Source organism: Rana temporaria, chromosome 3, assembly GCF_905171775.1.
Source record: "Rana temporaria chromosome 3, aRanTem1.1, whole genome shotgun sequence".
NCBI lineage: Eukaryota > Metazoa > Chordata > Amphibia > Anura > Ranidae > Rana > Rana temporaria.
In genome coordinates, this window is record NC_053491.1 from 480,084,022 (window position 1) to 480,106,746 (window position 22,725).

Here is a 22,725-nt window from a genome sequence, read left to right on the forward strand (position 1 = left end):
AAAAGAAAAAAAAAACCTGAAATAAATTAAAGGAAAAAGAAAAAAAGAAAAAAAAAACTGAAATAAATGAAAGGGGAATAGAAAAGGGGAAAAAAAACTGAAATAAATAAAATTAAGAAAAAAAGAAAAAAAACTGAAATAAATGAAAGGAAAAAAAAAAAAAACCCTGAAATAAATTAAAGGAAAAGAAAAAGAAATAAATGAAAGGAAAAAAAAGAAAAAAAAAAAACTGAAATAAATGAAAGGAAAAAAAAGTTCCACTGGCGGTTTCTGGAAATCTATTGTGCCTGCCAGTAGCAGAGCGAGCGCTGCTGGGGAGAAGATTTGGCGGGCGTGCGCAGTCAGCTGACCTGGACGCCTGCCACTGGCTCGGAGGTTAGGAGGGCAGCGTCTGAGAGGCCGATTGTAATGCTTCCAGTAAACATTCGTTGATCGACGACTCGGCTCCAGCGCACAAAAGGAGCTGAATACGGCGAGGACGCCAATCCACCGCCCCTTCTCTGTATCTACAGCTACTGACCCTCCCGGGGACAATCACAAAACGCGCGCTCGTTCCCACGCATCGTGTGTAGGGCATTTCAATGAGCTGCCTGAGGCTCCATTCACACCAATGCGTTTTTTGGTGCATTTTGCAGAAATGCAGGGACATTTTTTTAACATGGGTTCCTATGGAACATGTTCACATCAATGCTTTTTTGTGCCTCTGCGTTTTTGGAAAGGGTCGGGGACTTTTTTTTCCCGTAAAAAAGCATCCAAAAACGCAATTACCGCGTTTTTACCATGATTTTGCGTTGTTTTTTTTTTAACCTGTTTATAGCTGGTTGTTAAAGGACATGTAAAAAAAAATAAAAAATTGTCCGCAAAAAAAATGCAAAAAAAAAAACGCAAATCGCGGTAAAAACGCAGAAAGCACCGCAAAAAGCACTGCAAAACGCTCCAAAGCAACATGCATAGGTGTGAATCGAATTTGTGTTTTTGCGTTTTTTTTTTTTTTTTTATAAATTTTTTTTTAGCCGGCAATTTTTTTTTTTTTACATTTCTTTTAACAACCAGCTATAAACAGGTAAAAAAAAAAACGAAAATCGCGGTAAAAGCGCGTGTCGAAAAATGCAGCAAGCACCGCTGAAAAGCAACATGCATAGGTGTGAATCGAGCCTTATGGTTAATGAATGCGCAAAAGAAATCCCAGGCAGCGCACCACGTGCTGGTTCGGTGCGCACGTTAGCAGATGCCCCGTGGGGTGCCTAGGTTGACCACGTGTCCCGGAATGCCCGGGCACATTCATTCCGGGACAACACAGTGTCCCGGAATGAAACTGACACAGCCACCCCCCCCCCCCCCCCCGGGCCAATCTGATGCCCCCAAAAAAGGCCGCCACATCACCGCTTTACTCACTGACAGTACTTGTCCTGGCCGGGAATGTCTGAAGGAGCACAATCCCGCCCCCTGCTTGTGATTGGAGAAATCATAAATCCCGCCTCTTGTGTCCAATCGCTGTGCTGTGATTCGTTACAGCACAAGCTGATTTTTGGAAAGGGAGGGTGTCCCTGAATGGTAGTTTTGGAAATGTGGTCACCCTAGGGGTGTTTTGCGTGTCTGCCAAAGGGCAACGCGTTTCTGTGTACGTCGGGAAAGCTCACATGTAAGCATACGCCAGTCCGAGCGCTGCGTTTGCCCAAAAATTTGCTGTTCGAATGTCTCAGCGTTTTCACAGCCATTGCTAATAACCCTTGTAATGTGTCTAGTATGTTCGTCATCGCCATCTAGTGGCCATAATGTGGTATTTTTTTTTCCTGAAATGTGGCATTATGGCCACTAGATGGTGCTGACAATCATAGGAAATGCATACTAATATGTAATACTAATATATATACATATACTGTACAGTAAAACCTCAGATTGCGAGTAACGCAGTTTACGAGCGTTTCGCAATACAAGCTTTTTTTTTTTAATCCTGACTCGATTTGTGAGCGTTGTCTCGCAAGATGAGCAGGATTTAAGCCTCTGGGGTGTGCAGTACCGCATTTGGCCAAAGGTTGGGGGGAGCCGGTGACTTGCCGAGTGTCTCAGAGTGGTTTCCGAGTGTCTCCGAGCGTCACCGGCGCCCCTGCACCTCTGGCTGGAGACACTTGGAAACACTTGGAGACGTTCAGAGACACTCGGAAACACTTGGATACACTCGGAAAACACTCTGCGCCACTTTACGCTTGGAGACACTCGAGAACGGAGTGTTTCTGAGTTTCTATGAGCGTTTTTGAGTGTCTCCGAGCGGCTCCACGCGTTTCGGATGTTAATCTTGACTAGGGACTAATGTCCAAAACGCGTAGTTTGTTTTACAGCTATTTAATAAAGGAATGCTATTTTGGATGTCATCCCTAATGTCCGACCATCCCTTTCCTTATCATTGAAGGTTAGGGTATTCATTAAAAAAAAAAAAAAAAAAGCGTGAAAGAGGAAATTACCCCATTATGGCCACTAGATGGCGCTGAGGAGCATACTTATTCCCTGTGATGCACAGCACCATCTAGTGGCCATATTGTGATTTAATTATTAAAGCGCACCCAAAAATTGAACTTCTGCTTTTCGGATTCCTCCCCCCCTCTGGTGTCACATTTTGGCATTTCGGGGGGGCAAAAGCATGTCTAATCCAGGTATTTTCTCCCACTTCCAGGCATAGATCGCAGCAAACTATGCCATGTCCGGCCCTTCCTCCGTCTTCTGGGAGACACACAAAAGACAGCAGGGACCAGTGAGATCGCGCAGCGCGACTCGCGCATGCGCAGTAGGGAACCAGGAAGTCAAGCCGCAAGGCTTCACTTCCTGATTCCCCTACCGAAGATGGCGGCGCCTCCACCCAGGAGCCGAGGGACAGATCGGCTTCCGGTGAGGACTCCGCCGGCGCCCTGGACAGGGAAGTGTCCATATATTAAAAGTGAGCAGCTGCACCGCCGGTCCCCCCCCCCCACCTCTGGCCACATGTGGTATTGCATGCCATAGAAGTCAATGCGGAACAAATTATCTTTGTTTCCACTGACTTCAATGGGGAAACTCGCTTTGATATGTGAGTGCTTTGGATTACAAGCATTCTCCTGGAACGGATTATGCAAAGGCGCACTTGTTATAAATACACCCCTCTGTGTTTTAGATTTGTGAATTGAGCATCCTACATGGCAGTGCCAAGGAGATCCATCGGAGGAAACGTGGAGGTGTCTGTGATTTTGGAGACTCGGTGGGGTGATATCTCTGCCCGGGGTTGGAGCACGGCGCGGCGTGACGTCCGCAGGTTGTGAATGAGAGTTTATGAGGGTTCCTACATAAACACACAGCCATGCATCGCTGTGTTTGCTCTCCTGCACTGTATACAGGGAGAGGTTTGTATACAGAGGGATAAGTGTGGACACACACAGAGGGTCTTTATACCAGAACACCGAGCGCATTCACTGCCCACCCCCCCAACCCTGTCCCTTCTAAGACCTTTCATTAGGTGTATGGAGGGAAAGCTGGTGTTACTCTAACTACATCCGGAGAGAAACCGCACTGAGATACTGAATGGTCTGGAGGTTGTTCCTTACAGTACACAAGTGCTTAACATACTGTATATCTCTCTCTCTCTATCTCTCTCTCTCTATCTCTCTCTCTCTCTCAATCTATCTATCTCTATCTCTCTCTCTCTCCATCTCTCTATCTCTCTCTCTCTCCATCTCTCTCTCTCTCTCTCTCTCTCTCTCTCTCTCTCTCTCTCTCTCTCTATCTCTCTCTCTCTATCTCTCTCTCTCTATCTCTCTCTCTCTCTCTCTCTCTCTCTCTCTATCTCTCTATCTCTCTCTCTCTCTCTCTCTATCTCTCTCTCTCTATCTCTCTCTCTCTCTCTATCTCTCTCTCTATCACTCTCTCTCTATCTCTCTCTCTCTCTATCTATCTATCTCTATCTCTCTCTCTCTCTATCTATCTCTCTCTATCTGTCTCTCTATCTCTCTCTCTCTCTCTCTCTCTCTCTCTATCTATCTATCTATCTATCTATCTCTACAGTATCTCTCTCTCTCTCTCTCTCTCTCTCTCTCTCTCTCTCTCTCTCTCTATCTCTCTCTATATCTCTCTCTCTATATCTCTATCTCTCTCTCTCTCTCTCTATCTCTCTCTCTCTCTATCTCTCTCTATCTCTCTCCACCTCTCTCTCTCTACCTCTCTCTCTATCTCTACCTCTCTCTCTCTCTATCTCTCTCTCTCTATATCTCTATCTCTCTCTCTATCTCTCTCTATATCTCTATCTCTCTCTCTATCTCTCTACCTCTCTCTCTCTATCTCTCTCTCTCTCTCTCTCTCTACCTCTCTCTCTCTCTCTATATATATCTCTATCTCTACCTCTCTCTCTATCTCTCTCTCTACCTCTCTATCTCTCTCTCTCTCTCTCTACCCCTCTCTCTCTCTACCTCTCTCTCTCTCTCTCTCTCTCTCTCCCTCTCTCTCTCTATCACTCTCTCTCTCTCTATTTCTCTCTCTCTCTCTCTATTTCTCTCTCTCTCTACATCTCCCTCTCTCTCTCTATCACTCTCTCTCTATTTCTCTCTCTCTCTCTCTCTCTCTCTCTATTTCTCTCTCTCTCTATTTCTCTCTCTCTCTCTCTCTCTCTCTCTCTCTCTCTCTCTACCTCTCTCTCTCTATCTCTCTATCCCTCTATCTCTCTATCTATCTATCTATCTATCTATCTATCTATCTATCTATCTATCTATCTCTCTCTTTCTATCTATCCCTCTATTTCTCTCTCTCTCTATCTCTCTTTCTATCTATCCCTCTATTTCTCTCTCTATCTATCTCTCTTTCTATCTATCCCTCTATCTCTCTCTATCTATCTCTATCTCTCTCTTTCTATCTCTCTTTCTATCTATCTATCTATCTATCTATCTATCTATCTATCTATCTATCTATCTATCTATCTATCTATCTATCTATCTATCTATCTATCTATCTATCTACCTATCTATCTATCTATCTATCTATCTATCTCTCTCTCTATCTCTCTCTCTCTCTCTCTCTCTATCTATCTATCTATCTATCTATCTATCTATCTATCTATCTATCTATCTATCTATCTATCTATCTATCTATCTATCTATCTATCTATCTACCCCTCTCTCTCTCTCTCTAGCTATATCTATATCTCTCTATATATCTATATCCAGGGCTTTTTTTTTTTTCAGGGGGAACTCAGTTCCACCACCTCTGGCTCAGACCCTTTGGTGCATGCTCACCACAATCACTTGTAAACACAGAAGCCCGGTTCTGTGTTTACAAATGACAGCTCTGCACTCTGTGTGTAACCCCCTGGACTCTGCACTCTGTATGTAATGCAATCCTGGTATTCAATGCCCCTTTAAGACCCTTCTACTGTTTGTGGAATCTGAACGGGTCGTGGTTGAGTTCCTGCACCTATTTTCTGAGAAAAAAAGCTCTGTATATATATATCTCTCTCTCTATATCTATATCTCTCTATTTATCTATATCTATTTATCTATATCTTTATATCTCTTTATATATCTATATATCTATATCTCTCTCTATATCTATATATCTATATCTCTCTCTATATCTATATATCTATATCTCTCTCTATATCTATATATCTCTATATCTCTCTCTATATCTTTATATCTCTTTATATATCAATATATCTATATCTCTCTATATCTCTATATATATCTTTATATCTCTTTATATCTATATCTCTCTATATCTATCTCTATATATCTATATCTCTCTATATATCTATAGCTCTCTATATCTATATGTCTATATATCTCTATCTCTCTATATATCTATCTCTCTATATATCTCTATCTCTCTATATATCTATATCTCTATATATCTATATCTCTCTATATATCTATATCTTTCTCTCTCTCTCTCTCTCTCTCTCTCTCTCTCTCTCTCTCTCTCTCTATATATATATATATATATATATATATATATATATATATATATATCTATAGCTCTCTATTTATCTATATCTTTATATCTCTCTATATATCTATATCTCTCTATATATCTATATCTCTCTATATATCTATATCTCTCTCTCTCTATATATATATCTATATATTGATATCTCTGTATATATCTATATCTCTCTCTATATCTATCTATCTATACACTGGCAACAAAAGTGAGTGAAAATGTCCAAATTGGGCCCAATTAGCCATTTTCCCCTCCCCGGTGTCATGTGACTCGTTAGTGTTACAAGGTCTCAGGTATGAATGGGGAGAAGGTGTGTTAAATTTGGTGTTATCGCTCTCACTCTTTCATACTGGTCACTGGAAGTTCAACATGGCACCTCATGGCAAAGAACTCTCTGAGGAGCTGAAAAAAAGAATTGTTGCTCTACATAAAGATGGCCTAGGCTATAAGAAGATTGCCAGGACCCTGAAACTGAGGTGGCCAAGACCATACAGCGGTATAACAGGACGGGTTCCCCTCAGAACAGGCCTCGCCATGGTCCACCAAAGAAGTTGAGGTCACGTGCTCAGCGTCATACCCAGAGGTTGTCTTTGGGAAATAGACGTATGAGTGCTGCCAGCATTGCTGCAGAGGTTGAAGGGGTGGGGGAGGGGTCAGCCTGTCAGTGCTCAGACCATACGCCACACACTGCATCAAATTGGTTCTGCATGGCTCTTCTAAAGATGATGCACAAGAAAGCCCGCAAACAGTTTGCTGAAGACAAGCAGACTAAGGACATGGATTACTGGAACCATGTCCTGTGGTCTGATGAGACCAAGATAAAGGTATTTGGTGTCAGATGGTGTCAGGCGTGTGTGGCGGCAACCAGGTGAGGAGGACAAAGAGAAGTGTGTCTTGTCTACAATCAAGCATGGTGGTGGGAGTGTCATGTCTGGGGCTGCATGAGTGCTGCCGGTGACTTGTCCTTAAGGTTCCCCTAACGTGAAAGTTCCTTCAAGGACTGCGCAGGCGCAAACTTGCCGACGGAAATCTCCGAACCTCGGCCGGCAGCCAGGCTCATTCTTTAACATCTCTGTGGATTGGAGGATGTTAAAAAAAGAGCCAGGAGGCTGAGCAAACGGAGCGAGGACGTGAGGCCGACTGGCCACTTTCCTCGAAATCCACGTCGCCCTGGATGCCGGCCGAGGTTCGGAGATTTCCGTCGGCAAGTTTGCGCCGGCGCAGTCCTTAAAGGAACTTTCTCGTTAGCCGGAACCATATCGGCAGATCAGATTGCGCCTGCGCAGGAACTTTCACGTTAGCCGGAACCAGCTCGGCAGATCACCGGCACTGGGGAGCTACAGATCATTGAGGGAACCATGAATGCCATCATGTACTGTGACATACTGAAGCAGAACATGATCCCCTCCCTTCAGAGACTGGGCCGCAGGGCGGTATTCCAACATGATAACGACCCCAAACACACCTCCAAGACCACTACTGCCTTGGTAAAGAAGCTGAGGGGAAAGGTGATGGACTGGCCAACCATGTCTCCAGACCTAAACCCTATTGAGCATCTGTGGGACATCCTCAAACGGAAGGTGGAGGAGTGCAAGATCTCTTACATCCATCAGCTCCGTGATGTCATCATGGAGGAGTGGAAGAAGACTCCAGTGGCAACCTGGGAAGCTCTGGTGAACTCCATACCCAAGAGGGTTAAAAAAAAATGGCGGCCACACAAAATATTGACACTTTGGGCCCAATTTGGACATTTTCACTTAGGGGTGTCCTCACTTTTGTTGCCAGCGGTTTAGACATTAATGGCTGTGTGTTGAGTTATTTTGAGGGGACATATGTATTATATTATATGTATGTGAATGTGCAGCTTGGCAGTTAACAGATAATGACTGTTGTTGTGCTCTATATCCCCCTCCCCCATCCCATATCAGTATACTCAGCACTGCTACATCTGTGATGATCTGCATACTCTCTGCGCCCCTGAAACCTCAGCGCGCTGCACAAGCCAGACCACTTGGAAGTCATCAGTTACAACTCATGGAAAATCCTCCGCAGACAAGGGGAAGGATTATGCAATAAAGAAAAACTTCCTTGCACGCACAGGACGCTGGCTGATACCCTTACAGTTCCGGGGATCTGGGTTCAATTCCTATGATGGGTGCCATTTTCATGGAGTAGAGGGATTGGCCCCCCATAGAAACTTTAAAGAGCAGAGATGTGCTTGACCCGGGCCCAGCTTAGCACCAGATCTAGGTGCTGTGCCGCACTGGGGCTGGCGTGTGTGTTGGACTGGGTGGTAAACCACCCGCAGATGTCATGGCAGGTCCCTTTAAAGGGTACATAAAACACACAATAGATGTGTCAATGGGCCCCAACCAGGGATGCCACCTGTCCGGGATTCACTCGGACAGTCCGGGTTTTAAACCCTGTGTCCAGGTTTCAGCCCACCTGAAACCCGGACAAATTGGTGGCAGCCCCCGCGGCACCAGTCCTCCTGACCCCCTCTCCTGTACTGTCAGTTTCCAGTGCTTTTAATTATATTGGTAGGGGGGACGCTTTAACTGGGGTACAGACTGACATGGGGGGATTATACTCGAGTACAGACTGACCCGGGGGATTATACTGGGGGACAGACTGACCCGGGGGATTATACTGGGGGACAGACTGATCTATGGAGATTATACTGGGGACAGACTGACCCGGGGGGGGGGGGGGGATTATACTGGGGGACAGACTGACCTGGGGGATTATACTGGAGGAGAGACTGACGTGGGGGGGGGGGGGATGTACTGGGGAAAAACTAACTAGGAAGGGATTAAACTGGAGTACAGAATGACCTGGGGGGGATTATACTGGGGGACAGACTGATCTATGGAGATTATACTGGGGACAGACTGACCCGGGGGGGGGGGGGGGGGGATTATACTGGGGGACAGACTGACCTGGGGGATTATACTGGAGGAGAGACTGACGTGGGGGGGGGGATGTACTGGGGAAAAACTAACTAGGAAGGGATTAAACTGGAGTACAGAATGACCTGGGGGGCGATTATTCTTGTGGACAGACTGACCCGAGGGGATTATACTGTAGTACAGACTGACCCGAGGGGATTATACTGGGGACAGACTGACCCGGGGGGGGGGGGGGGTTATACTGGGGGACAGACTGACCTGGGGGATTATACTGGAGGAGAGACTGACGTGGGGGGGGGGGATGTACTGGGGAAAAACTAACTAGGAAGGGATTATACTGGAGTACAGAATGACCTGGGGGGGGGGATTATTCTTGTGGACAGAATGACCTGGGGGGGGGGGATTATTCTTGTGGACAGACTGACCCGAGGGGATTATACTGTAGTACAGACTGACCTGAGGAGATTATACTGGGGACAGACTGACATGGGAGGGATTATACTAGGGGACAGGCTGACCTGGGGTGGGGATTATACTGGGGGACAGACTGACCTGGGGGGGGGATTATACTGTAGTACAGACTAACCTATGGAGTTTATACTGGGGACAGACTGACCTGGGGAGGATTATACTGGGGGGCAGACTGACGTGGGAGGATTATACTGGGGGGCAGACTGACCTGGGGAGGATTATTCTGTAGTACAGACTGACCTATGGAGATTATACTGGGGACAGACTGACCTGGGGGGATTATACTGGAGGAGAGACTGACATGGGAGGATTATACAGGGGGCCAGACTAACCTGGGGGGAATGTACTGGGGACAAACTGACTAGGAAGGGATTAAACTGGAGTACAGACTGACCTGGGGGGGATTATACTGGGGGACAGACTGACCTATGGAGATTATACTGGGGACAGACTGACATGGCAGGATTATACTGGGGGACAGACTGACCTGGGGAGATTATACTGGGGACAGACTGACCTGGGTGGATGTACTGGGGACAAACTGACCAGAGAGGGATTATACTGGAGTACAGAATGACCTGGGGGGGGGGGGTTATTCTTGTGGACAGACTGACCCAAGGGGATTATACTGTAGTGCAGACTGACCTGAGGGGATTATACTGGAGGACAGACTGACCTATGGAGATTATACTGGGGACAGACTAACCTGGGGGGATTATACTGGAGGAGAGACTGATTTGGGAGGATTATACTGGGGGTCAGACTAACCTGGGCGGGATGTACTGGGGAAAAACTGACTAGGAAGGGATTATACTGTAGTACAGATTATACTGTGGTACTGGAGGACAGACTGACCTGGGGGGGGGACTATACTGGGGGACAGACTGACCTAGGGGATTATACCAGGGACATACTGACCTAGGGGATTATACCAGAGACAGACTGACCTGGGGGGGGGGGGGTTATACTGGGGGACAGACTGACCTATGGAGATTATACTTGGGACAGACTGACATGGGGGGATTAAAATGGGGAACAGACTGACCTGGGGGGATGTACTGGGGAAAAACTGACCAGACAGGGATTATACTGGAGTACAGACTGACCTGGGGGGGTTACACTGGGGGACAGACTGACCCGGGGGGGGGGGGGATTATACTGGGGGACAGACTGACCTGGGGGATTATACTGGGGGACAGACTGACCTGGGGGATTATACTGGAGGAGAGACTGATGTGGGAGTATTATACTGGGTGGCAGACTGACGTGGGTGGATTATACTGGAGGCAGACTAGCCTGGGGGGGGGGGATGTACTGGGGAAAAACTAACTAGGAAGGGATTATACTGGAGTACAGAATGACCTGGGGGGGGATTATTCTTGTGGACAGACTGACCCGAGGGGATTATACTGTAGTACAGACTGACCCGAGGGGATTATACTGGGGACAGACTGACATGGGAGGGATTATACTAGGGGACAGGCTGACCTGGGGTGGGGATTATACTGGGGGACAGACTGACCTGAGGGGATTATACTGTAGTACAGACTAACCTATGGAGTTTATACTGGGGACAGACTCACCTGGGGTGGAATTATACTGGAGGAGAGACTGACGTGGGAGGATTATACTGGGGGCCAGACTAATCTGGGGGGGATGTACTGGGGACAAACTGACTAGGAAGGGATTATACTGGAGTACAGACTGACCTGGGGGGGATTATACTGGAGTACAGACTGACCTGGGGGGGATTATACTGGAGGAGAGACTGACCTATGGAGATTATACTGGGGACAGACTGACATGGCAGGATTATACTGGGGGACAGACTGACCTGGGGGATTATACTGGGGGACAGACTGACCTATGGAGATTATACTGGGGACAGACTGACATGGCAGGATTATACTGGGGGACAGACTGACCTGGGGGATTATACTGGGGGACAGACTGACCTATGGAGATTATACTGGGGACAGACTGACATGGCAGGATTATACTGGGGGACAGACTGACCTGGGGGATTATACTGGGGGGCAGACTGACGTGGGAGGATTATACTGGGGGACAGACTGACCTGGGGGGGGATTATACTGTAGTACAGACTGACCTATGGAGATTATACAGTAATGATACGCCGTTTCCGCAAGAGATACGCGGCGTAAAGATAAACATGCCCCCTAGGTGCCATATCCAATGTTAAGTATGGCCGTCGTTCCCGCGTCGCAATTTGAAAATGTTTACGTTGTTTGCGTAACTCGTCCGTGAATGGGGCTGGACGCCATTTACGTTCACGTCGAAACCAATGACGTCCTTGCGACGTCATTTAGCGCAATGCACGTCGGGAAATTTTAGGGACGGCGCATGCGCAGTACGCTCGGCGCGGGAACGCGCCTAATTTAAATGCTCTACGCCCCTACCCGGCTCATTTGAATTACGCGGGCTTGTGCCGGGGGATTTATGCTACGTCGCCGCAACTTTACAGGCAAGTTCTTTCGAGAATAAAGCACTTGCCTGTAAAACTTGCGGCGGCGTAACGTAAATGTCATGTGTTACGCCGCCGCAGTTTTGCGCGATTCTACGAGAATCTGGGCCAGAGTGCGTATACTGCAACAAAAAAAAGTTGCAGTGCACCGCTAAAGTGTTACTTATATAGCGCTGTCAATGTATGCAGCACTTAACATACATTGTACATTCGCATCAGTCCCCGCCCCCAAGGAGCTTACAATCTAAGGTCCCTAACTCACATTCATACTTACACATATTAGGGCCAATTTACCTACTAGAACGTCTATAGAGTGTGTGGGGAAACCCCCATAGGCACAGGTAGAACATGCAAACTCCAGGCAGGTAGTGCTATGGTTGGGATTCAAACCAGCGACCCTAGTGCTGCTAGGCGGAAGGGCTAACCACTTAGCTACTGTGCTACCCTTATTGGGTTTCATTAGATATAATGCTGCCATAGCTCACCAAGTAGTGTTTTTATAAAAAATAACAATAAAAAAAATAGCATAGCTGTTTGTTCATTTAAACAGTATGTAAATCAATTCAATATAATGGGACAACTCAAATGTTCTCAGGTTCTATTCTCTGCAGATCGAATGTGTAACTGGGGGAAAATACCACATTATGGCCACTAGATGGTGCTGAGGAACACACTTATTTGTATATGATAGTCAGTGCCATTTAGTGGCCATAACACATTATGAATCAGTATGAATTTCTGTTTGCAGCACAACCTGTGGTAATGTGCACAGAATGCATAATGTAAATGAGCCTTTACTGAAAGCCTCAACTGCCTTTTTTAGGCTCAGATATTAGGTTTAAAAGTCGGAATGACATCATCACTGTGCTGTACATAGACGGTGCGGAGAGCAGAGCTGTGGGAGGGAACCTAGAAGGCCCCACCTACTACAGGTTGACAGGAAAAAAGTTATAGGAGGGGCAGGGACAAGACTCTGTGCAGGGCAGGGCTGTGGGACTGGCCCTAGCAGGACCCACCCACTACTGACTAACTGCAGAAAGTTATAGGAGGGGGCGGAGACAAGAGCCTGCGCAGAGCAGAGCTGTGGGAGGGAACCTAGAAGGCTCCACCCACTACAGGCTAACTGCAGAAAGTTATAGGATCGGGTGGAGACAAGAACCTGTGCAGGGAAGAGCTGTGGGAGGGGCCCAGCAGGTTCCACCCACTACAGGCTGCCTGCAGAAAGTTATAGAAAGGGGTGGACACAAGAGCCTGCGCAGATCAGAGCTGTGGAAGGGGATTCAGCAAGCCCCCACCTACTGCAGTCTGCCTGCAGAAATTTATAGGAGGGGGCAGAGACAAGAACCTGTGCAGAAGAGCCGTGGGAGGGGACCCAGAAAGTCCCACCCACTACAGGCTGCTTGCAGAAGGTTATAGAAAGGGGCCGGAGACATGAGCCTGTGCAGATCAGAGCTGTGGAAGGGGATTCAGCAAGGTCCAACCCACTACAGTCTGCCTGCAGAAAGTTATAGGAGGGGGCGGAGATAAGATCCTGTGCAGGGCAGAGCTGTGGGAGGGGATCCAGAAAGTCCCACCCAATACTGGTGGCCTGCAAAAAGTTATAGGAGGAGGCAAAGACAAGAACCTTTGCAGGGCTGTGGGAGTGGACCTAGCAGGCCCCACCCACTACAGGCTGCCTGCAGAAAGTTATAGGAGGGGGAGGAGACAAGAGCCTGTGCATTGCCTGTTCAGAGAACAGAGTTGTGGTGGGAGGGGACCCATCAGACCCCACCCACTACAGGCTGCCTGTAGAAAGCTACAGAAGGGGGAGGAGACAAGACCAGTCACCCCACACAAGGGGCAAGAGAGCAGCAGCGCGCGGTCTTTATTATTTATTGGTGATGCTGGCCGCCCACAGTCAGTTACAATCTGATTGGACAATATGATGAAGATCAGTCGGCCTTTTTTTATGACACCCCAGTAAAAAAAAAAAAAAAAAAGTTGCGTACACACAATGAACGGCCAATTTTTTACAGCGCCGCGGCATATGGTGGTGCTATTTAAAGCATTAAAGTAGATGCCAGTATACATATAAAACTATCTCCCTGCATATTTGGGATTTTTTTCATGTTTAGTCGCAGCCACGTGATCGCCGATACCCGTCGGCGGTATTTTCTTCACCAGCTAGTGGGCGGGGTCTGCTTACGACCCCTGCGTCAGAAAGTGCACATTCAGGGATTCCCAGCCATAGCTGACCATCCAATAATTCATCTAGGGTTTGTGAAAGGGATGATGCCAGCGATCTCAGTAATATTGAGACACGGATCGGAGGGAGGGGACTTCAACAGCGCGGAGCCGTGAAAATGTACGATAAGGCGCCAGCAGGTAATTCCTTAAACAACGCCACGGCATTTGATGGCGCTATACAGAATTTATAATGAAAAGCATTGCAATACCTGCTGACATCTTATCATGCACTTTAACAGCGCCATGCCACACGATGGCGCTATCCAAAGCCTTAATAATAAAAGCGTTGCATGCATAGTAACGTATGCTGGCGCCTTATTGTGCAACTTAACAGCGCTACGGTATGTAATGGCGCTACATGAAGCATTAGAAATGAAAAGCATTGCACACAGAGTAATACCTGCTGCCACTTTATTATGGATTTTACAGCGCCGCGGTATAGGACGGCGCCACACAAAGCATTAAGAATGAAAAGCATTGGAAACAGAGGAATACCTGCTGGCAGTTTGTCGTGCATTTTAGAGAGCCACGGTATAGGATGGCGCTATAAAAAGCCTTGACAATGAAAAGCATTGCATGCATTGTAACACCTTCTGGCACCGTGCTGTGCGAGTTAACAGCGCCGTGGTATATGATGGCGCTATATGAAGCCTTAGTAATGAAAAGCATTGCATACAGAAAAATACCGGCTGGCACTTTATCATGCTTTTTACAGCGCCACGGTATATGACGGCGCCATATGAAGCCTTAATAGTGAAAAGCTTTGCACACAGAGTATAACTTGCGGGCACTTTATCATGCATTTTGCAGCGCCACGGTATATGAGGGTGCCTCCACAGAGAGAGTACTTGTACTTTCAAATTTCCCGCGTCGTATCTTTAGTTTGAATCCTCAAAACAAGATACGACGGCATCTGGGTTAGATCCGACAGGCGTACGGCTTCGTACGCCTTCGAATCTTAGATGCAATACTTCGGCGTCCGCTGGGTGGAGTTTGCGTCGTTTTCCACGTCGAGTATGCAAATTAGCTATTTCCGACGATCCACGAACGTACGCGCGGCCGTCGCATTCTTTTACGTCGTCTCTAGTCGGCTTTTTCCGGCGTATAGTTAAAGCTGCTGTTTTGCGGCGTATAGTTAGACTTGCCATGTTAAGTATGGCCGTCGTTCCCGCGTTTAATTGTTTTTTTTTTTTTTTTGCGTAAGTCGTCCGTGAATCGGGATGGACGTAATTCACGTCTATGTTAAAAAAAATGACGTCCTAGCGGCGTCATTTAGCGCAATGCACGGCGGTAAATTTAGGGACGGAGCATGCGCAGTTCATTCGGCGCGGGGACGGGTTTCATTTAAATGAAACACGCCCCCTAATCGCCGATTTGAATTCCGCGCCCTTACGCCGCCAGAGATACACTACGCCGCCGTAACTTACGGCGCAAAATCTTTAAGGATTCGAATTAAAGCAAGGTAAGGTACGGCGGCGTAGCGTATCTCTGAAACGCTGCGCGGGTGCAGATCTCTGTGGATCTGCCCCTTAGTAATGAATAGCATTGCACGCTAAGTAATACCAGCTGGCACTTTATCATGCATTTTACAGTGCCACGTTATATGATGGTGCCATATATAGCATTAAATATAGCATTGTAACACCTTCTGGCACCGTGCTGTGCACTTTAACAGTGCCGTGGTATATGACAGCGCCATGTGAAGCCTTAGTAATGAAAAGCATTGCACACTGAGTATAACCTGCTGGCACTTTATCATGGATTTTACAGCGCCATGGTACAGGATGGCGCTACACGAAGCATTAAGAAATGAAAGCATTGCATACAGAGTAATACCGGCTGGCACTTTATCAAGCATTTTGCAACGCCACGGTATATGATGGCGCTATATATAACATTAATAGTGAAAAGCATTGGCCCAGATTCAAGAAGCACTTGCGCCCGCGCAACCATAGGTTGCGCGGCGCAAGGGCTTACTTGCTCCGGTGTAACGAGTGCTCCTGATTCAGGAACCTCGTTACACCGAATGCAGCCTAGGATATGACAAACATAAGCCTCCTTATGCCTTCACATCCCAGGCTGCATTCTTGCGTTGGCCGCTAGGGGGCGCGGCCTTTGTGATCGGCGTATAGTATGCAAATTGCATACTACCACCGATTCACAAAAGTTGCGCGGGCCCTGCGCACGCAAGGTACGGAGTTTCCGTACGGCGACTTTAGCATAAGGATGCTCCTGCTAATAGCAGGCGCAACCAATGCTAAAGTATAGCTGCGCTTCCCGCTCGCGACGTTCAAATTTTACGTCGTTTACGTAAGTGAACCGTGAATGGCGCTGGACGCCATTCACGTTCACTTAGAAGCAAATGACGTCCTTGCGACGTCATTTGCCGCAATGCACGTCGGGAAAGTTTCCCGACGGAGCATGCGCTGTTCGCTCGGCGCGGGAGCGCGCCTAATTTAAATGATTCCCGCCCCCGGCAGGATCATTTACATTAGGCAGCCTTACGCCCGGCTGTTTAGCATATCAATACAGTGTCACACCAGGCCTAGTGACACACCTCAGCGCCAGGGTACGAAGCCACAAATGATATGTTGACAATTCAGTCAATCACCTAGAGGTTAATGGTCTGACTCACAAACCTCCAAGTAGTAAATGTGGATATATTAGTATTTACCGAAATATCATATAAATAGGTAAAAGTGTGTGAAAAGCAGCTATTTAAAACATATTATCAAAAAGACGTATGCATCAAAACATAATAATGAGAGCACCACTGTAAAAAACAGAAAGTTCAATGTGGTCAAACAGCGCTAAAAAATTGGTAATAACTGTCCAATTTCAATAAAATCAAATGCAGGCATTCATCTGAAACGAATTAAGAAGATCAAGGTAGTGAAGATAGTTGATAGAATATCCTACACCTCTTCCCAGGATAAGACACCACTTGTGGGGCACACTCCCCTTCGGGGTACTCACTCACCAAAAGGCATAATATAGTATACACTGAAAGGTATCTTTACTCTCTGGATCCTCCGTTTCTCAAGTAGGTATCAGGCAAAGGGTAAGGCTCCACATAGAAACAAAGAAGGGTGCCAAACAATAGTGTAATCCCGTTTTTTTATTCCATAAAAAGAAACATTCCCTTTTAAAACACCAGATCCCCGCTCTGAATGCACGTACCGCAAAATAGATGGTAACAAACGTGTATCCTCGGTAAGTGAAGGTGTCCTCTGATCGGCATCCAATTCCCCAGGTAAACTCTACAAACAAACTTGCTGACCAAAGTTTGCAGGAAACCGTCGCGTAGAGAGAGCACACTTTGGAACGCACGCTTGGAGCGCACGCGTCACTTCCTGGTCGCCGTTCAGAATCCTGCCCTGACCAGTTTCGCTGTCCAATCAGCCGCCCTCTGTAGAAGCTGATTGGACAGCGAAACTGGTCAGGGCAGGATTCTGAACGGCGACCCGGAAGTGACGCGTGCGCTCCAAGCGTGCGTTCCAAAGTGTGCTCTCTCTACGCGACGGTTTCCTGCAAACTTTGGTCAGCAAGTTTGTTTGTAGAGTTTACCTGGGGAATTGGATGCCGATCAGAGGACACCTTCACTTACCGAGGATACACGTTTGTTACCATCTATTTTGCGGTACGTGCATTCAGAGCGGGGATCTGGTGTTTTAAAAGGGAATGTTTCTTTTTATGGAATAAAAAAACGGGATTACACTATTGTTTGGCACCCTTCTTTGTTTCTATGTGGAGCCTTACCCTTTGCCTGATACCTACTTGAGAAACGGAGGATCCAGAGAGTAAAGATACCTTTCAGTGTATACTATATTATGCCTTTTGGTGAGTGAGTACCCCGAAGGGGAGTGTGCCCCACAAGTGGTGACTTATCCTGGGAAGAGGTGTAGGATATTCTATCAACTATCTTCACTACCTTGATCTTCTTAATTCGTTTCAGATGAATGCCTGCATTTGATTTTATTGAAATTGGACAGTTATTACCAATTTTTTAGCGCTGTTTGACCACATTGAACTTTCTGTTTTTTACAGTGGTGCTCTCATTATTATGTTTAGCATATCGCCCACGCAATTTACGGAGCAATTGCTCCGTGAATCGCGGGCAAAGCGCAATATTTGCGTGGGCGCAGAGAAAATTTTTTGCTCTTTGCCCACGCAAATATTGCGCGATTCTACCTGAATCTGGGCCACTGTATACAGAGTAATACCAGCTGGCATTTTATCATGCATTTTTAAGTGCCATGGTATATGAGGGCGCTATATGGAGCCTTAGTAATGAGAAGTATTGCACACTGAGTATAACAGGCTGGCACATTATCATGCTCTTTGCAGCACCACAGTATATGACGGCGCCATAAGAAGCCTTAGTAATGAAAAGCATTGCACACCGAGTAATACCAGCTGGCACTTTATCATGCATTTTACAGCGCCACGGTATATGACAGCGCCACGGTATATGACAGCGCCACGGTATATGACAGCGCCATGGTATATGACAGCGCCATGGTATATGACAGCGCCATGTGAAGCCTTAGTTATGAAAAACATTGCACACTGAGTATAACCTGTTGGCACTTTATCATGGCTTTTACAGCGCCATGGTATAGGATGGCGCTACACAAAGCATTAAGAATGAAAGCATTGCATACAGAGTAATACCGGCTGGCACTTTATCAAGCATTTTGCAACGCCACGGTATATGATGGCGCCATATGGAGCCTTAGTAATGAAAAGCATTGCACACTGAGTATAACAGGCTGGCACTTTATCATGCTCTTTGCAGCGCCATGGTATATGACAGCGCCACGGTATATGACAGCGCCACGGTATATGACAGCGCCACGGTATATGACAGCGCCACGGTATATGACAGCGCCATATGAAGCATTAATAGTAAAAAGCAATGCACACTAAGTATTACAGCTGGGTCCTTTTTGTGCACCTTTACAGCGCCGTGGCATACGATGGCGCTATACGAAGCATTAATAGTAAAAAATCAAGGTGCTGTCCTTACCTGGTAATACTGGGGGTTGGCGGACTCGGCTGTTGGCCCCAGGAGACCCCCAGACAGAGAGAGAGAGCGAGGAGAAGAGAGAGGAGCATCTTGCTGTGTGAGAGGGATTAGAGTGCGGGAAGTGTACAGGGAGGAGGGGGAGGTGGGGAGGAGGAGAGCAAAGTCTGTGTGGGGGGAACAAGTTGGGCTGGAGTCCAGTCCCTGTGCACAGGGCAAGGGTCTAAAGTCTAGGATTGGGGGAGGTGGTCAGTATTTAGTCCCTGTCCCTAGGCTAGGGGTCACAGTGACTGCTAACTAAGAGGGGGGGGGCAGTATTTAGTCTCTTCGTCCCGGCTAGGGACCACAGTGCCTGGTCCTATAGGAGGTGGTCAGTATGTGGTCTCCGTCTCCAGGCTAAGGGCCACAATGCCCGGTCCTAAGGGGAGGTGGTCAAGTATAGGGTCTCTGTGTCCAGGCTAAAGCCCACAATGCCGGTCCTAAGGGAGGTGGTCAGTATGGGGTCTTTGTGTCCAGGCTAAGGGCCACAGTGCCGATCGTAAGGGAGGTGATCAGTATGGGGTCTCTGTGTCCAGGCTAAGGGCCACAGTGCCTGGTCCTAGGGGAGGTGGTCAAAACTGTGGTCTTTGTGTCCAGGCTAAGGGACACAATGGCCGGTCTTAAGGGTGGTGGCCAAGTATGTGGTCTCCGTGTCCAGGCTAAGGGACACAATGCCCGGTCCTAGGGGAGGTGGTCAGTATGGGGTCTCTGTGTTCAGGCTAAGGGCCACAGTGCCGGTCCTAAGAGAGGTGGTCAAGTATGGGGTCTCTGTGTCCAGGCTAAGGGCCACAGTGCCTGGTCCTATAGGAGGTGGTCAGTATGGGGTCTTTGTGTCCAGGGTCCAGGTCAAGGGCCACAGAGCCCGGTCCTAAGGGTGGTGGTCAAGTATGGGGTCTTTGTGTCCAGGCTAAGGGCCACAGTGTCGGTCCTAAGGAAGGTGGTCAAGTATGGGGTCTCTGTGTCCAGGCTAAGGGACACAGCGCCCGGTCCTATAGGAGGTGGTCAGTATGGGGTCTTTGTGTCCAGGTCAAGGGCCACAGAGCCTGGTCCTAGGGGAGGTGGTCAGTATGTGGTCTCCGTGTCCAGGCTAAGGGACACAATGGCCGGTCCTGGGGGAGGTGGTCAAGTATGGGGTCTCTGTGTCCAGGCTAAGGGCCACAATGCCGGTCCCAAAGAAGGTGGTCAAGTATGGGGTCTCTGTGTCCAGGCTAAGGGCCACAGTGCCTGGTCCTAGGGGAGGTGGTCAATGTTCGGTCTCTACATCCAAGTTAGGGGCCAAAGTGCCCGCTGGTATGTAGGGTGGACAGGATATAGTCTTTGTGCCCAGGTTAGGAGACACCGTGCCCGCTACTAAGGAAGGTAGTCAATATTTGGTCTCTACGTCTAGGTTAGGATCCAGTTGGGTTTGCCAGTTCCCGGTTGTCTTTATCCGTGGCTGAGGGATGCCGATGTGAATGAGCGTTCTGGAATGGTCGGAGCCGCCCCCCCCCGTCCAGCGAGTACAGATGAGGGATACAGATGTCAGTGAGTGCTTTGGAGAAGAGTCAGGACTGGTAGTCAGAGAGGGGGGGGGGGGGGGGGGAGGAATCTATGAAATAGAATCCAGATGTTGCACACTCAGCACACACGTAGACCCCCCCCACCCCCACCCTATCCATTCCTTTTCCTTCACATTGTCAGAAGACGTCGGCACACACCGGCCCCCCCTTTAAAGTCATGGCACACCTGGCCGCCAAGTGTCCCCGGCGCGGCCTCATCCCACCTCCACGCCATCCAGATGCTTTGTCGCATTGGAAAAGCCACGTGGAATGGCTGGCCCACCACAATCCTGCCGATGTGCCGATTCCCATGTGACGTGATATATACATCGTCCAGGAGCGTGGAGAGTCTTATGCCGCGTACACGCGACCGTTTTTCGGGTTCTAAAAAATGCCGTTTTTTTTTTTTAATGTCATTAAAAACGATCGTGTGTGGGCTCCAGGGCATTTTTCACGATCTAAAAAATGGCCCAAATTTTTTTTCGAACATGCGCTAATTTGTCACAACGTTTTTTAACCACTTAAGACCCGGACCTTTAGGCAGGTAAAGGACCCGGACAGTTTTTGCGATTCGGCACTGCGTCGCTTTAACTGACAATTGCGCGGTCGTGCGACGTGGCTCCCAAACAAAATTGGCGTCCTTTTTTTTCCACAAATAGAGCTTTCTTTTGGTGGTATTTGATCACCTCTGCGGTTTTTATTTTTTGCGCTATAAACAAAAATAAAGCGTCAATTTTGAAAAAAATTCAATATTTTTTTACTTTTTGCTATAATAAATATCCCCAAAAATATATAAACGATTTTGTTTCCTCAGTTTAGGCTGATACGTATTCTTCTACCTATTTTTGGTAAAAAAAAACCGCAATAAGCGTTTATCGATTGGTTTGCGCAAAATTTATAGCGTTTACAAAATAGGGGATAGTTTTAATGCATTTTTATACATTTTTTTTTTTTTTACTACTAATGACGGCGATCAGCAATTTTTTTCGTGACTGCGACATTTTGGCGGACAATTTTGACACATTTTTGGGACCATTGGGACAGATTCAGGTACCGCTGCGCACTCCTTACGGAGGCGCAGCGTCCCGTTTTTGCCCTGCTCCCCCGCAAATTATTTGCTTTACGCTTCATTCACGAAGCAGTAGCCACGTAATTTGCGTGGGCGCTCCTCAAAAATGCCCGGCGTAAGGGCGCGTAATTTAAATGATCCCGTAGGAGGCGTGGATCATTTAAATTAGGCGCGTTCCCGTGCCGAGCGTAGTGCGCATGCTCCGTCGGGAAACTTTCCCGACGTGCATTGCGGCAAATGACGTCGCAAGGACGTCATTTGCTTCAAAGTGAACGTGAATGGCGTCCAGCGCCATTCACGATTCACTTACGCAAACAACGTAAAATGTAAACTTCGCGACGCGGGAACGATGGGTATACGCAACATTGGCTGCCCCTGCTATTAGCAGGAGCAGCCTTACGCAAAACCCGACGTACGCAAACGACGTAAACTGCGTACGCAGGGCTCGCGTAGGGTTGTGAATCGGCGTTAGTATGCAATTTGCATACTATACGCTGACCACTACGGGAACGCCCCCTAGCGGCCAACGTAAGAATGCAGCCTAAGATATGAGGGCATAAGAGCCTTATGCTAGTCATATCTTAGGCTGCCGTCGGCGTAACGAGGTTCCTGAATCAGGAGCATTCGAAACGCCGGCGCAAGTAAGCAATTGCGCTGCGTAACTATGGTTACGCAGATGCAATTGCTTCTTGAATCTGGGCCTCTGTCATTTTCACAGCAAAAAAATGCATTGTTTACTGTGAAAATGACAATTGCAGTTTGGGAGTTAACCACAAGGGGGTGCTGAAGGTGTTAAGTGTGACCTCATCTGTGTTTCTAACTGTAGGGGGGTGTGGCTGTAGGTGTGACGTCATTGATTGTGTTTCCCTATATTAGGGAACACACGATCGATGACGGCGCCACAGTGAAGAACGGGGAAGCCGTGTTTACACACAGCTCTCCCCGTTCTTCAGCTCCGGGGACCGATCGCGGGACTCCAGTGGGGATCGGGTCCGCGGGTCCCGCGGTCA

At 47.6% G+C, this 22,725-nt stretch overlaps 1 protein-coding gene across 1 annotated transcript in view; it reads right to left on the reverse strand.

Moving 5' to 3' along the window:
- Positions 1-19,372, reverse strand: part of PCOLCE (procollagen C-endopeptidase enhancer) — a 46,438-nt gene extending 27,066 nt beyond the window's left edge. The window contains exon 1 of the mRNA XM_040346979.1: positions 19,073-19,372. Coding sequence (XP_040202913.1) covers positions 19,073-19,161 — 89 coding nt within the window. The 5' untranslated portion in view covers positions 19,162-19,372. The remainder of the gene's footprint in view (positions 1-19,072) is intronic.
- Between the last annotated feature and the right edge of the window lie 3,353 nt (positions 19,373-22,725).